Here is a 12,634-nt window from a genome sequence, read left to right as displayed (position 1 = left end):
ACAAGACAGTTTCCAGCTCAGAGAAACACAAGACAGTTTCCAGCTCAAGAAACACATGACAGTTTATAGTTCAAGAAGCCATGACTGGCCAAAAGCTTGGAGAGAAACTACCACATTTTCTTTATCATCCACAAACCCGATTACCTAATTTACACAAAGGCGTAACAAGTTTAGAACATAACCACGGTTACCTGCATGTTCCCTACCACTCTTGTGATCAATATCTCGCTAGTACCCATGGTACCATCTGGAACAAAAATAATAACATGTGATAAGAGAACTACTCTATCTGACGCAACATTTAAATTAAATTCCTTAATTTTATTCACTGTGACAACAATGGCATATTACCATGTTCAGGGGTGGTGACGCTAGACCGAAACAGTTGGTTCTGCTGGGGAAATCTAGTTGAAAAGAACAGAAACTACATAAACACCATGTAATTCACTTTACGCTGGCAGATGGGGCACAACCCCTGACAACCACAAAGCCCTGCTAATACCTGGGTGTGTGTGTATAGGTTTTCTAGGGTTTGTGACATAAGTGAAATCATTAGCAGTAGTAATTGCTGTCACACAACAACTTGACATACTGAAAAACAGATGGTAAAGAAACATGGCAACCACAAAATGAATCTATACCACCATAAACCATTCCCAATTGCATCAGTACATTAGGTACTAAAAGAAATTTTAAAGCCCAATAATTCAAGTGAACCTATCACCATTTTGAAAACCTATATGCGAGTCCAGTGAAACAGAAAGCACGTTTATAAACTTATTACAGATAGTGTGTTTGTAAACAAGACAGCATTCAATAACATCACAAACACATCAACAAAACGCTGAATGGCGGTACAAACAACAGCAATCACTAAAAGGGGTTGGGGGGTTGGGTCGAGAGAATTTCAACAAAACCAAAATATTATAGAATTAACTAACCGAGTACATGCCTGTACTAACAAAACGAATTATTTTAATCCCCCTACGACAAATTCTTTAGGGAAAACGTTACATACACACAAACAAAAACAAAAATCAACGGCAAATAAAATGCTTACAAATTCGCTCCTTCTTGCTGGTTCAGAAACACGAGAGTCTGGTACGACTCTTGGCTCAGAGGTAGGCTGCATTGGGAGCCCTGAGACATCACAAAGCGATCACAAAGTACTCCAACGGATCGCCATAAAACCGGGAGAAGGCACACGTGCCGGTAAATCTCACATGACTTTCAAATAAAGTCACGTGCGCAAGCAAGCTGTAACCAATAGCAACAAAGTTGGGCTGGCGAAAACATCAAGATGCTCCGCGTTCACAGTAGACATTCTGATGATACGGAATCAGAAATTGACACTCTCGGTGAGCTGACTAGTTATAAAACTGTTTGTTTCACTGAAGCGCTTTGGGTTTATATTCACCCGGAGGGAGATACGCCCTATGATGTCTCGAATGAATCTCGGATAGACCGCATCGCATGCATGCAGTGTTTGTTTAGTTTACATTTATGAGATAAAGAATTTGTTGTTTACTGTCCAGTCTTTGTCACAACATTAATAAAAATATCTTTCTTTCTTACAACAGTATTGAGCATTATCAACTGTTTGTGGGTTGGAACAGCAATGTTGATTGCTGACTAGTATGTAGTAAGTAGTTAGGGTAGCTTCAGTTTTGGATCTTTTGAGTACGTCTTCATAAGGCTCCGGTAAGCTGTATCATCACCACACAGCTAGCAGTTATTAGCCATCATGCAGTTAAAGTGCCCTCCAATTTGCAGTTCATATGTCTGCTTGCAACACTTTTAGCATTGTAGAACACACTATTTTTGTATTGTAGGACATTTTCATTGCTGGTAGAAGAAGTTACTTGTCATGTAATGTGGGCAATTAACTGTGAAAAGGTCATCATCTGTGACAATTATAAATATGTGTGCAATCCAAAAAAAAACTTTCCTGGGCTTTGTCAGAGGATTTTAAATTGCTGAAGTTAATTATGTGTACCCACTCCACACCTCTTCTGCAAATCAATGGTGTCCATTGGTACCCACTTGTCTCCACCCCAGTTCTGCCTTCTGGTAATGGTCGAGGCTTAGAGAACAAGGAAACAGGGATAAAACTTTTGCAAAGTTTGGTAAAAGAGTTATTTTTTTCTTGTGAAACTTCAAAGGACATTCATTAGTTATTTTAAAATTTCTACAGTTGACTTAATTGTTACACTCATGTAACAATTACAGCTGTTGTGATTGGTTGCAACTTTTTGAACTTATAAAGCATGTAGGTTTAACAACCCTCACATTTTGTTGTAGAATACATTAGATAAAATGTTACCGCCCACAATGACCTAATTTAGTTGTCTCCTGAGCCATATAAGGTTAGGCACCACAAATCACATCAGCTTTAAAATAAAATGACAAATGGTAATTTTATCCCTCCCCATGTTGGGGTTGAGGTGGAGAGCAAGCCTAGTGATGCCATATTGTGGTACCATATGTTAATTGTTGGTGATGGACAAGTGTCGGCAGACCAAGTGTCTACCCATGAGCACTTGTATGGATAGAAACTTGTCTCTGTGAGGTTCTGGGTGGGCTCTCTGCTTCCCATGGTAGGTACCAATGTATATTGTTGACTTGTACAGTGGAATTTCTTGATTTGATTATTAAGTGTAATCATTGTCTGAATAATTAAATAATTCAACCATTAAAAAGTGACACAATTATATTTGTTGATTTTTCAATTTCAGTAAAATAACTGGGCTGCATAATTAGTTGCTTGTAATGGATGTGGGTAGTTACCTTTGTGATCATGAATTTATTATGGCTAATCAAGGCTGTGCTACTTTAACCAATAGGGCAGGGTTGTTTAGCATGCCTCAATGGTTACATGATAACTTGGTGGTGTGACTGGACTGGAATGAATTGTTTTTGCAAACAAGGTTTTCTATAAGCAAGACTCTATTAACAATGTCAGACTCTTGCTAGTAACATGATGGTGACCATTAGGCCTATTATAATATTATATACCAGATGTGTGGACACAACTACATCCCATCACATAACAGGTTAAATTTCATTACTAGAATGGAATATATACATCCAGTAACTTGCATATAAATGCCATTTAGCTAGCCATTTAATAAGAGTGGGAACTTGCATCGTCATAGTAAAAATGAAAGTTACAGGTCATGCAGGTTTTTATGGTAGGCAAATCCGCATGCCCTGTCCCTGGTTTTGTATCCCCAGTCATATTATCGTGAATTCCTGTCACCATATATACATTATAGAAAACTGTGAAAGTTGTATTACAATAATAAACCTGACTGTATATGCCCAACAGTAAAAGAAACATCTAAACATCTCTATCTGACTGTCCATTTGGCTTATTGCAGCTACTCAGTGCTGATATGTTGTCACAATGTACAGTAACCCAACCCTTATAATTGAAAATATGTCAGTCCAGTAGTCCAGTCCAGTGATTAGACACCTTCAAGATGATAGCTATATTATTACCGAGACAACATTGTAGTAGTTTTAGCGAGCATGCCAATAGTGGGCTAGTTTCCGTACTTTATGCTTGGCATTGATTGATACTGGTAATTGGGAATTCATTTATGTTTATAAGAAATATGGATATGAAATACTTTTTATAGATAGGAAGGTTTTGGAATGTGTAACTACAGTTTCAATTATTTGAAACAATACTTGATTGCTTGGTGTTGATGCCAAAATGTTGGGGTTAACCTTTTTCTTTGAGAAACATATTTATTTGATGACACATGGCTAATACCTCTAGCTTAATAAGTGCATGAAATTATTATTATTATGTTATACTGTACTTGGAGTTTGTTGAATTTTGCAGCTTGTGATCTCAGGCAAGTCGCAATATTGTAATTTACAGGCAGGTTTAGAAATATCCCAGTACATTACTGGGACAAGCAGTGCTCTCAGTATGAGTAATAATGATTCAGAACATCTCTATTTTTGGAAATTTTGAAATCCCATGTGCCTTTTATTTTTAAACCAATGAAATGATATTTCCCACACATTAGATACCAGTTACTCTCTGTGTATGTTTTTGGTCAACACAGTTAATCCTCCACTTTATCCTAATGCCATCAAATAAGTACTTGTGTAGGAGTATGTGGAGATAATATGTGTATTAGGCTTAGTGCCAATCTTTTAACAAGTAACTCTATTGTGAAGACAGAAAAGAAAGTCAGACAGAAAATAAGTAGTCAGACAGAAATAAGTAGTCAGACAGAAAATAAGATTATACTGATATTACATTATGACTTTTTATGGGATAAGTACACAACTTGTAGCTATGGGATAGGTATTCACCTATACATGTACCTCAGGGTATGGTTGAAGCCAGTATGGTTGAAGCCAGTATGGTTGAAGCCAGTATGGTGGATTACAAGACCAAGGGGTGGTCAGCCTATTAGTGGTAGCCTTGTGGTGTTTACCAGCAACATTCACACCTGTAGTTGAAGGAGGAGCTAGGTATCTTAGGGTGATTCATTTTGGTATTACTACTCATTCTATTTTGTGTGCATTTTTTTACTCTATAGCTAGGGAAGAGCTGGTCAAGTTACAAAGAGATTACAGGAGGTCTGAGGGAAGTAGGAAGACCCTGACTGAATCATCACAAAATGACATCAGGAAACAACAGTATGACATACACACCACGTAACACACATGATGTATACTCACTTTACAGGGCTATGATAATGATGTTGGAGAAAGAGAGTGAAGAGCTAAGGAAAAATCTCAGTCTGGCTGGCAGCAAGCAGAATGAACGTCGGGACCAAATGGTGACGAGGAAGTTTGAGGAACTGCTATCAACACAAGGTGGCTGGTCTCATAATGACTTACTACATGTTATATATTATAACCACTGCAGCTGAGTACGACGATAAGGTTGTAGAGGAGCAAAGGAAAGTCATGGAACTTGAAGAACATGTTAGGACAATGCAGAAGATGGTTTCAAAACAGAGAAAAGACATGGGAGGGTAAGGTGTACTTGCAATACACTTGAAACATAGTCACCCATGCAGTGCAATATGCACATAATATGTGACTGAATTTGACAAAACAAGGCTTCGACGCACAAAGCTTTGTTAGGAGATATGGCGATTTTAAGGAATCATTGTGTAATAACTTCCCAGTGCCTACAGCTGTGCAAACAAAATTTGCACCAATTGTTCATCTGTTCACTAGCTATCACTGAGTGGGTGTATACATTTCTGATACCCAAAATTTGCCCTGTTTTGAGCAGCTTTTTTCGAGCGGGTAATAATATCACAGATGGTAGTAATAGGGTGGGAGGGTGGGGGTGGACGGTGGTCTTAATATACGGGTATAAAATGGAGTAAGAAGACGATTGGAATCCAGAGGCCAAGTTTGGGCTCTCCATGGCCCTCAAATTACTCCAAATTGACTGAGAACACTATTGGCGAGCTCTCTGTGAAGTCCCAGCTCACTACACACCATTATCACAAAGCCATGGCCATTTAATGGTGCCAATCTCACACTCGTGGCTTTGACAGGGTCGGAAGAAAGCTGCTACAGAAACCAGACTTGTCAGTGCTGAAGGAAGTACAGTGTGAAATATGATAGTGTATTAGACCAGCAATCCATTTCTGGTAAAATCGTAAGTTTGATTTTGTGTGTGTGGAAGCCTTGTTATGTGAAATCCGGTCACATATGCTTGAACTTGAAGCCAGCAAAGGATGTGTTCACTCTTTTCTGTCAATGACTGGGACGGGTGGTAGTACATTTTTCCTGTAAAGTTTCCTTCAAAAAGATGATGGAAGGTGGTACAAAATGGTCCATTGAAAGGTAGCGCCATCATGTGCTGCCTGACGGACCTTGTCCACCAATGGAACTTGGCATCATGAGCAGGGCACTACTGAGGGAGCCAACCAAACACTCAGCTTCTTGTGTTAGACATTCAGGCAACTTGCCCTAACTATCTCGATCTATACAGTGTCAGTAAATCACCAGTAGACTCAATCTACATCTTCGGTGATACCTGTCCAACATACTAACCAATTCTTGGGTGGGGTCCCAGGTTTCAGCACCATATAGCAACACTCCCAACACAATATATCTGACTGTTCTCTTTAATGTCAAATCTGATGCAGCATACAGAGTTTCGAACACTGCAAAATGTTATTATGGATGCCTACAGCTAACCTTGCCAGCTGCTCTACCACATGTCTCAACCAATGATCCTAAGTACTTGAAATGATCAACCAGTTTAAGTATTTTAATGTGTGCATACATACAATTTCCTACACTCTATGATGATGCTGTGGTGTTGATTCTGTAGTGCTTTGATGAGTGAAAAACAACATGTTAAGATGCAGAAGCAGGTTAGAGTGATCGAGAACAGACTAGACAAGTCATGTGTCCGGTTCAACTCCATGTTGGCTGAAAATGCTAAACTTCGTGACTTGATAGATCACTTGAGGAGAGAAAGAAGTGTATTTGAAGGACTGTCTAACCGTCTACAAAAGGTATGGGTAATACTTTGCTATTTGATGAAGATAATAGTGTGGCTATGGGGACAATCCATGTTTAACTAGACACAAATATGTGGTTATGTCATTATCCTTATACTTTGAGGGAAGGTTTATTGTAGTCTGTCTACACATTACGTACAGTAATGAAACTGGGTTTAAAGTTTGTACATTAAAAGTTATATTACAATCATTGTCGTAATAAACAGGACATTTAATGTTTATTGTTTTTATTCCAGGAACTGACGGAAGTTAAGAGAGCAATGGGAGAGATGATTGAGATATCTACACAGGCACACGATGCTAGGTAGTGTTCACTTGGTGTCAATGTCTGTTACTTTGTTGCTCCAGAGATGATGCTCAATCCAAAAAGTTGGCATTAAAGGAGAAAACAGAAAAAGAAATAGTCCAATACAATATGGAACTAAAGGTATGTATGAATATGTGTGTATGCAGTATAGATGAACAAAAAAAAAAAAACTGCCAAGCTATAAAAAGGTACACCCTTCAAAAGCTTGGGTGAAAAAAAGTAAGGTGGCTGCTAAGACATGACTGCAATGATGTTAATTTTAATAATGTACCATTTACCATTTTTTAAAATTGGTTGGCATTAACAGCATTGCAGTCATTTCTGGCTGCCATCTTTAATTTCATAATTGTGCCACGCTCTTTTTAATAGCTAGGCTGTTTTTGCATGGATTTTAATTCTTGTACTAGCACTGGTACCTGCCCTTCATGTAGGACCATCTCCACATTAACTAAAATCTATAAATTAATGTAATGCAAGTTGAGCTGGATCCTGAATAACAGCTAAAAATGATGTGGATTTTTTTCTCAAGAGGATTAACATATTTCAGCAAGCCAGTGGTGACAGTAAAGGTATCGACAACAGACACGTGTGGTTCAGCTCCATTAAAAAGGGTTGTAATCAATGGTGCACTTTAATGGCTTCCGTATAAGAAATGTATAGTGAAACTTTAAATTGATCATAAATATTGTGTTAACCGTTTGAACAAAAAGATTTAGAAATATTTTTAGTGGGCAGCAAGATCATGTGTAATTGTATCCATGAGTTATTAAATGTTTTGAGGATCCAGTTCAATGCATACATACTATATTGAAGGTGCGGTATATTTAACAGAAATACAGTAGTCTAAACAAAGCATCATGGTTGTACCGTGATGTTTGCAGTTTTACCATGTGTTCCCGGTACTGATGTACAACTCTTTATGGTTGTCATGTGTCTAGGAACTGATGCGAGTGATTGACCACGATCGCAAGTTGAAAGAGTTCATGTCTAAGAAGGACCAGGAACGTACTGAGGCTCATGAATACATTGAAGAAATGAAAGCAAAGAAGGAAACAGAGAAGATGAATGAAAGGGAATCAACAGTCCAGGTGTGTACATGACCCATTGTGTTGGCTGTCAGATACCTAGCTGTATTTTATAAAACTATAGGCTTTTGGCTATCTATTGAGTTGTTGTTTTGGTGTATAATTGCTGTCTGTTTCTAATGTAGTCATACAAAGAAGCTTTTGAGAGAATCCAAGAAGCTACAGGCATTATTGTAAGTATTTACAATATATGTTTATGCGGTAACCTTTTAAGTGTGACAGTAAAGAGTGTTAATGTTATCATGTGTCTGTCTCATTAGGATATTGATAAACTGGTGAACAAATTTATAGAAGGTATGTGTAGCTATGTATCAGTTGCACTAATATCATCATGTTATTTGTTTTAGTGGAGGACCAGAATTTTGCCTTGTTCAATTACGTCAATGAATTGAACAATGAAATAGAGTTAGTTCAAGAGCAAATACAAGAGGTGAGGTTGAGCTATGTTAATTCAGTGCATCTACCAGTTGAGTGTGTATATACAGGTACAGCAGGAGATTGAAAGATTTAAAAGTCAGAATATTGAGATGGAGGAGAAACGGAAAGCCATACTGAAAGAATTAGAGGTACGTGTGAAATTTTTGTACAATATGTTGGACTGTAATACACACAGGAACAATTGGATGAAACGACTAAAATGAAAGGTACTCATGATACAAGGTTTTCTGCTTCTACTCGCGTGCTAGAGCAGCTAAAAGGAGGTATAAATGTGTACTGATGTGTGTACATGCGTGTGTGTGTGTGCGTGTCATAGAGTGAGCATGTTGTAGAGTGAGCATAGTGTGTCCAGAGATTTTAAAAGCACTTTGTAACACTATATATGTATGGTCATATAGACTGTTGTATCTATTCAGGGGTTGAGTCACTATTCAACAAGGCTGGTTGTGACAGCACAGCCATCACAGAACTGTTAGGAGGTCATGCTGGAGTAACTGATAACAACATCCTACAATACATGGGTATTATTGAGCAGAGGTGCAACGAGCTGCTGCACCTGCAGTCTTTCATACAAGCCAAGGTGACAACAGATAGCACATGTAACAATATCATTCATCCTTATAATAGGAGTCTGATAACCCTGATGCTGTCAAGAACTTCTTTACAGCTAATCTACCATCATCCGGTCTGAAGCCGATTAATATTTTACCACCTTCAACACTGTAAGTTCATCAGTGTGTGTTTTTCTCTAGTGTATCACAAATACACACATGTACATATGTATCCACGCAATCTTTTCTTGTATGTATAGTGATGATTATGACTCGGAGTTAATAGCTGATGATGACAGTAAGCCGCTCACTCAGGATGAATTGAAGAATAAAGTCATGAAATTAGTGAGTTCCTCAGTACATAGACCCTACCTTTATTTATCTGTGCCTTAGTTTATCTAAATTGACTATGAGTATACTTTAACCCTTAAACCTGCAGAGAACTTTTGGGGAATGCATGTTTACACAATGTGGACATGCATGGTGACACTAGGTGAGGTAACTTAATTCTTACAAATATGCATCGATCAAAAGTCTGTTCACTGAGCTAAGGTTAAATGAACACTGTAACTACAGTGGCTTACTTGTTATGAAGCGATAAACAGCTACGAGTTGCGTCTCCATGTTTCAAAATTCTTGTCACGTGTTTAATTTCGATTGTGGGTTTACTCACGTGAGTCATGTATGGCCTGATAGAAAATTTATCTGCGAATCAGATGGAAGTTGTTGCAAGGTGATCGGAGCAAACACCATTGGATTATTGACCATTTTATAAAGCTATGTAAAAGATTTGCATGTTTCCTTACCGAAAAGTTATTTTCACGGCTGTTTTGGCCTCATCATTTAGTGCTTATTTGGGTAAAACTCTAGGTATCATTTTAATCCTTGTTACATCACAAGTAGAATGACGTAAATTGCGTAGCCATAGGATAAATGCTTCGAAAGTTACAGTGCTTTGTGCAAGACATGCATATTTGTTAAGTTTAAATCCAGTTTTCTGGATTATGCAGGTTTAATAAGGGTTAAGTGATACATCGGCATGTTACCACCATTTGTTCAATGTAAAAGTAGGGATTTCCCACATAGCAACACCATTCTTTTACTACTGGATCCTTAAACTTAATGAATCTAGTTTATTTATTTTGTATATACACATGTAGCTGTTCTATTGGCTGTTGTATTAGGGTGACTGCTTTATTACAGTGTCTCGATCTTGCTTCTCATCTCTAGTACATAGGGTTGTGGTTGCTGTGTCTTTTTTACAGCAAAACTGCAGATAGTATAAGAACAGCTAGATCATTAAAGGAGTGTGTTCATCATGTTTACACGCATGGTTACCATGCTCTGGTTACAGTAGTGTGTGCACTTCAAATAGTTTTGTGGCATCTATTTAGTTTGATACAGAAAATTAATGCCATAGTATAGTTCCTTGCACAAAGAAGGCAATCATATAATTAAGATAAAAAGGCAAGAGGGTAGACTCTTGTTGGAATCAGAAAATGCACGTGCCACACAAAAACTTGTTATTGTGGTGTAAAGCAGTGGCCATACGCTGCTTTGTTTAACTTTGTTGTGACTGGTCAAGCAGGCAGGAACACCAAAATATAGTTTTGGTGATTTTGTTTATTTAGTTACAATATTTGTGCTTCTGTAATGAGGCTCTGTATATTGAATGGTTGCACATTACCGGTCCAGATAACCACCTGTATTGTATTGAAATTATTGTCTAGAGCAATAAGCAGAGCATGGTACTTCATAGCAATAAACTGTTGCACATACAATATAATATGTGTAATTTAAGAATTACACTTTATTCTATCTATCTACCATTTTGATTTATGTATTTTGAAAATTGGTTAGTCACAAAGTGTCTTATTGGTGCATTAACTAATTCTGACCGTCTCAGCGAAAACCAGACTTGTTTGCAAAGTTTCAGCCTATTGTGGTGAGTAGTTTTGGGTTTATAGTGCTATACAGTAGGAAGAGCAAGATGATTGATTTGTAAAGCGACTATACTGAAAATAAGCTACAGGCAATTACATTCGCACCCATAACTTCTGATTGCATTAGTCTACAATGTTGGGCTTATAATGTTCACCATGGATTAGCAAATCAACCAAGGTATAGTTTTAGCCCTGTAGTAACTTATGCATGCGGGTGTGGAGGCTGTTTAGTTGAAGAAATAATGATTTTGTTTACGTTTATGGCATCATACATGTGACACGCATACTATTGGGGCCACAGAAACAAGACTAAGATTTCCATGAGCAGGTGAATACATTTTTAACCAATTTGAGTCTTCCTTCTGTTAGTAATAGCCCAATAAAACTTACGTTTTTTTTCTTGTAGCATGTATAATTTTACGATTTTTTTAATATTTTGTTTTTCTCAAAATGCATGCTTGTGCAAACAAGTCAGGTTTTTGTGTTGTTTTCCAATCATTGTCTATATGCTTTAATTTTTTGAAATTATATTTGATGATTTTTTTAAATTATAGTAGAGAGTAGCTCAGAGAAGGTTGGTCACGCATCATAACTGTATGACTTGCGATTGCACAACCAAACACTATTCCAGGTATTAAGGCTTCTTTAACTCTTAAATCCCACTTAGAGTTCAGAAAAAACTGGATGTAAACTTAATAAATACACTTACCTTTCACAAAGTGCTGTAACTTTCGAAGCGTATGTCCTATGGCTACACAATTTACGTCATTCTCTACTTCTTGTAATGTAATGAGAGCTAAAATGATACCTGGGGTTTTATCTTGTGTAATCACATGAGTCATATATGCCCTGATAGAAAATTTAATGGCAAAGCAAATGGGTCATGTCACAAGTTGATAGAAGCAACCACCATCAAGTTATGGGTTACATTGTGAAGTCTGTAAAGGGTTTACATGTTTCCTTACCAAAAAGTTACTTATTACATAGTTAGTTTTGGCCCCACTATTTAGCATAAAGTGGCAAGAATTTTGAAACACAGAAACAGGTCATTGTTGTTTATCGTTTTGTAACAAGTGTGTGTGTGTGTGTGTGTGTGTGTGTGTGTGTGTGTGTGTGTGTGTGTGTGTGTGTGTGTGTGTGTGCGTGTGCGTAGTTGTAGTTAATTTACCTCACCTAATGTCACCATGCATGCCTGTTTGTGTAAACACGCATTTCCCAAAAGTTCTATGCAGGAAAGCAGCACGTTGTACTGAGATAGCTTGTAATGGCTTTGGCTACAATTTGTCCTTTAGGAATGTTGAATTAACTCAACATGTTTTTTTTGAGATCAAATGAATGATGACCAACCTCCCCTGAGCTAAAGTATTATGGGGGAGAAATGTTCATGCAACTGAAAAGTTCATGACTCTACTCAGTTACTCTAAAGGAGGGATGAAATACTCTAATTGAGCAGTCATTGTGGTGTGTTAAAGAAGATAATGGTAGCTGGTATACGACATTCTTGTAACTGTATATATTGTTTTATGTTTCTATTTCAGATATCACATCGTGAGACTGCTATGCCCAGGAAGATAGGTACAGCTGGAACAGTTTCAAGTACAGCATCAACGTCCAAAGGATCTGACAGGAGAAAGAAATAGCACATATGAACATATTCATACTGTATCTAACACACATCATTTGCAACAACTACATAGTATAATGGAGGCTGAAAACAGTTGAAAATTTATGAAAAGAGGCTCCCTAGCTATGGTGGTAGCCACCTAGCGCAGGCTGTCTCTGTATAACTCTC

General features: G+C 37.6%; 2 protein-coding genes across 2 annotated transcripts in view; one reads left to right on the top strand and one right to left on the bottom strand.

The window, feature by feature from the left end:
• Positions 1-1,243, bottom strand: part of LOC136243545 (uncharacterized) — a 23,471-nt gene extending 22,228 nt beyond the window's left edge. Inside the window, exons 1-3 of the mRNA XM_066035058.1 lie at positions 1,061-1,243; positions 352-404; positions 192-247 (exon numbers count right to left, since the gene is read on the bottom strand). Coding sequence (XP_065891130.1) covers positions 192-247; positions 352-404; positions 1,061-1,149 — 198 coding nt within the window. The 5' untranslated portion in view covers positions 1,150-1,243. The remainder of the gene's footprint in view (positions 1-191; positions 248-351; positions 405-1,060) is intronic.
• LOC136243546 (coiled-coil domain-containing protein 63-like) lies at positions 1,225-12,634 on the top strand. The gene is made up of 17 exons (XM_066035059.1): positions 1,225-1,358; positions 4,563-4,662; positions 4,712-4,842; positions 4,895-5,003; positions 6,326-6,512; positions 6,755-6,822; positions 6,867-6,945; positions 7,764-7,913; positions 8,036-8,083; positions 8,171-8,204; positions 8,258-8,340; positions 8,396-8,476; positions 8,524-8,611; positions 8,765-8,928; positions 8,976-9,070; positions 9,160-9,244; positions 12,381-12,634. The coding sequence occupies exons 1-17, from the start codon at positions 1,301-1,303 to the stop codon at positions 12,480-12,482; spliced, it is 1,662 nt and encodes a 553-aa protein (XP_065891131.1). The 5' UTR covers positions 1,225-1,300; the 3' UTR covers positions 12,483-12,634.

Source organism: Dysidea avara, chromosome 13 (assembly GCF_963678975.1).
Source record: "Dysidea avara chromosome 13, odDysAvar1.4, whole genome shotgun sequence".
Taxonomy (NCBI): Eukaryota; Metazoa; Porifera; class Demospongiae; order Dictyoceratida; family Dysideidae; genus Dysidea; species Dysidea avara.
Note: the sequence above shows the minus strand (reverse complement) of the source record. Positions and strands in the feature narration are given on the sequence as shown.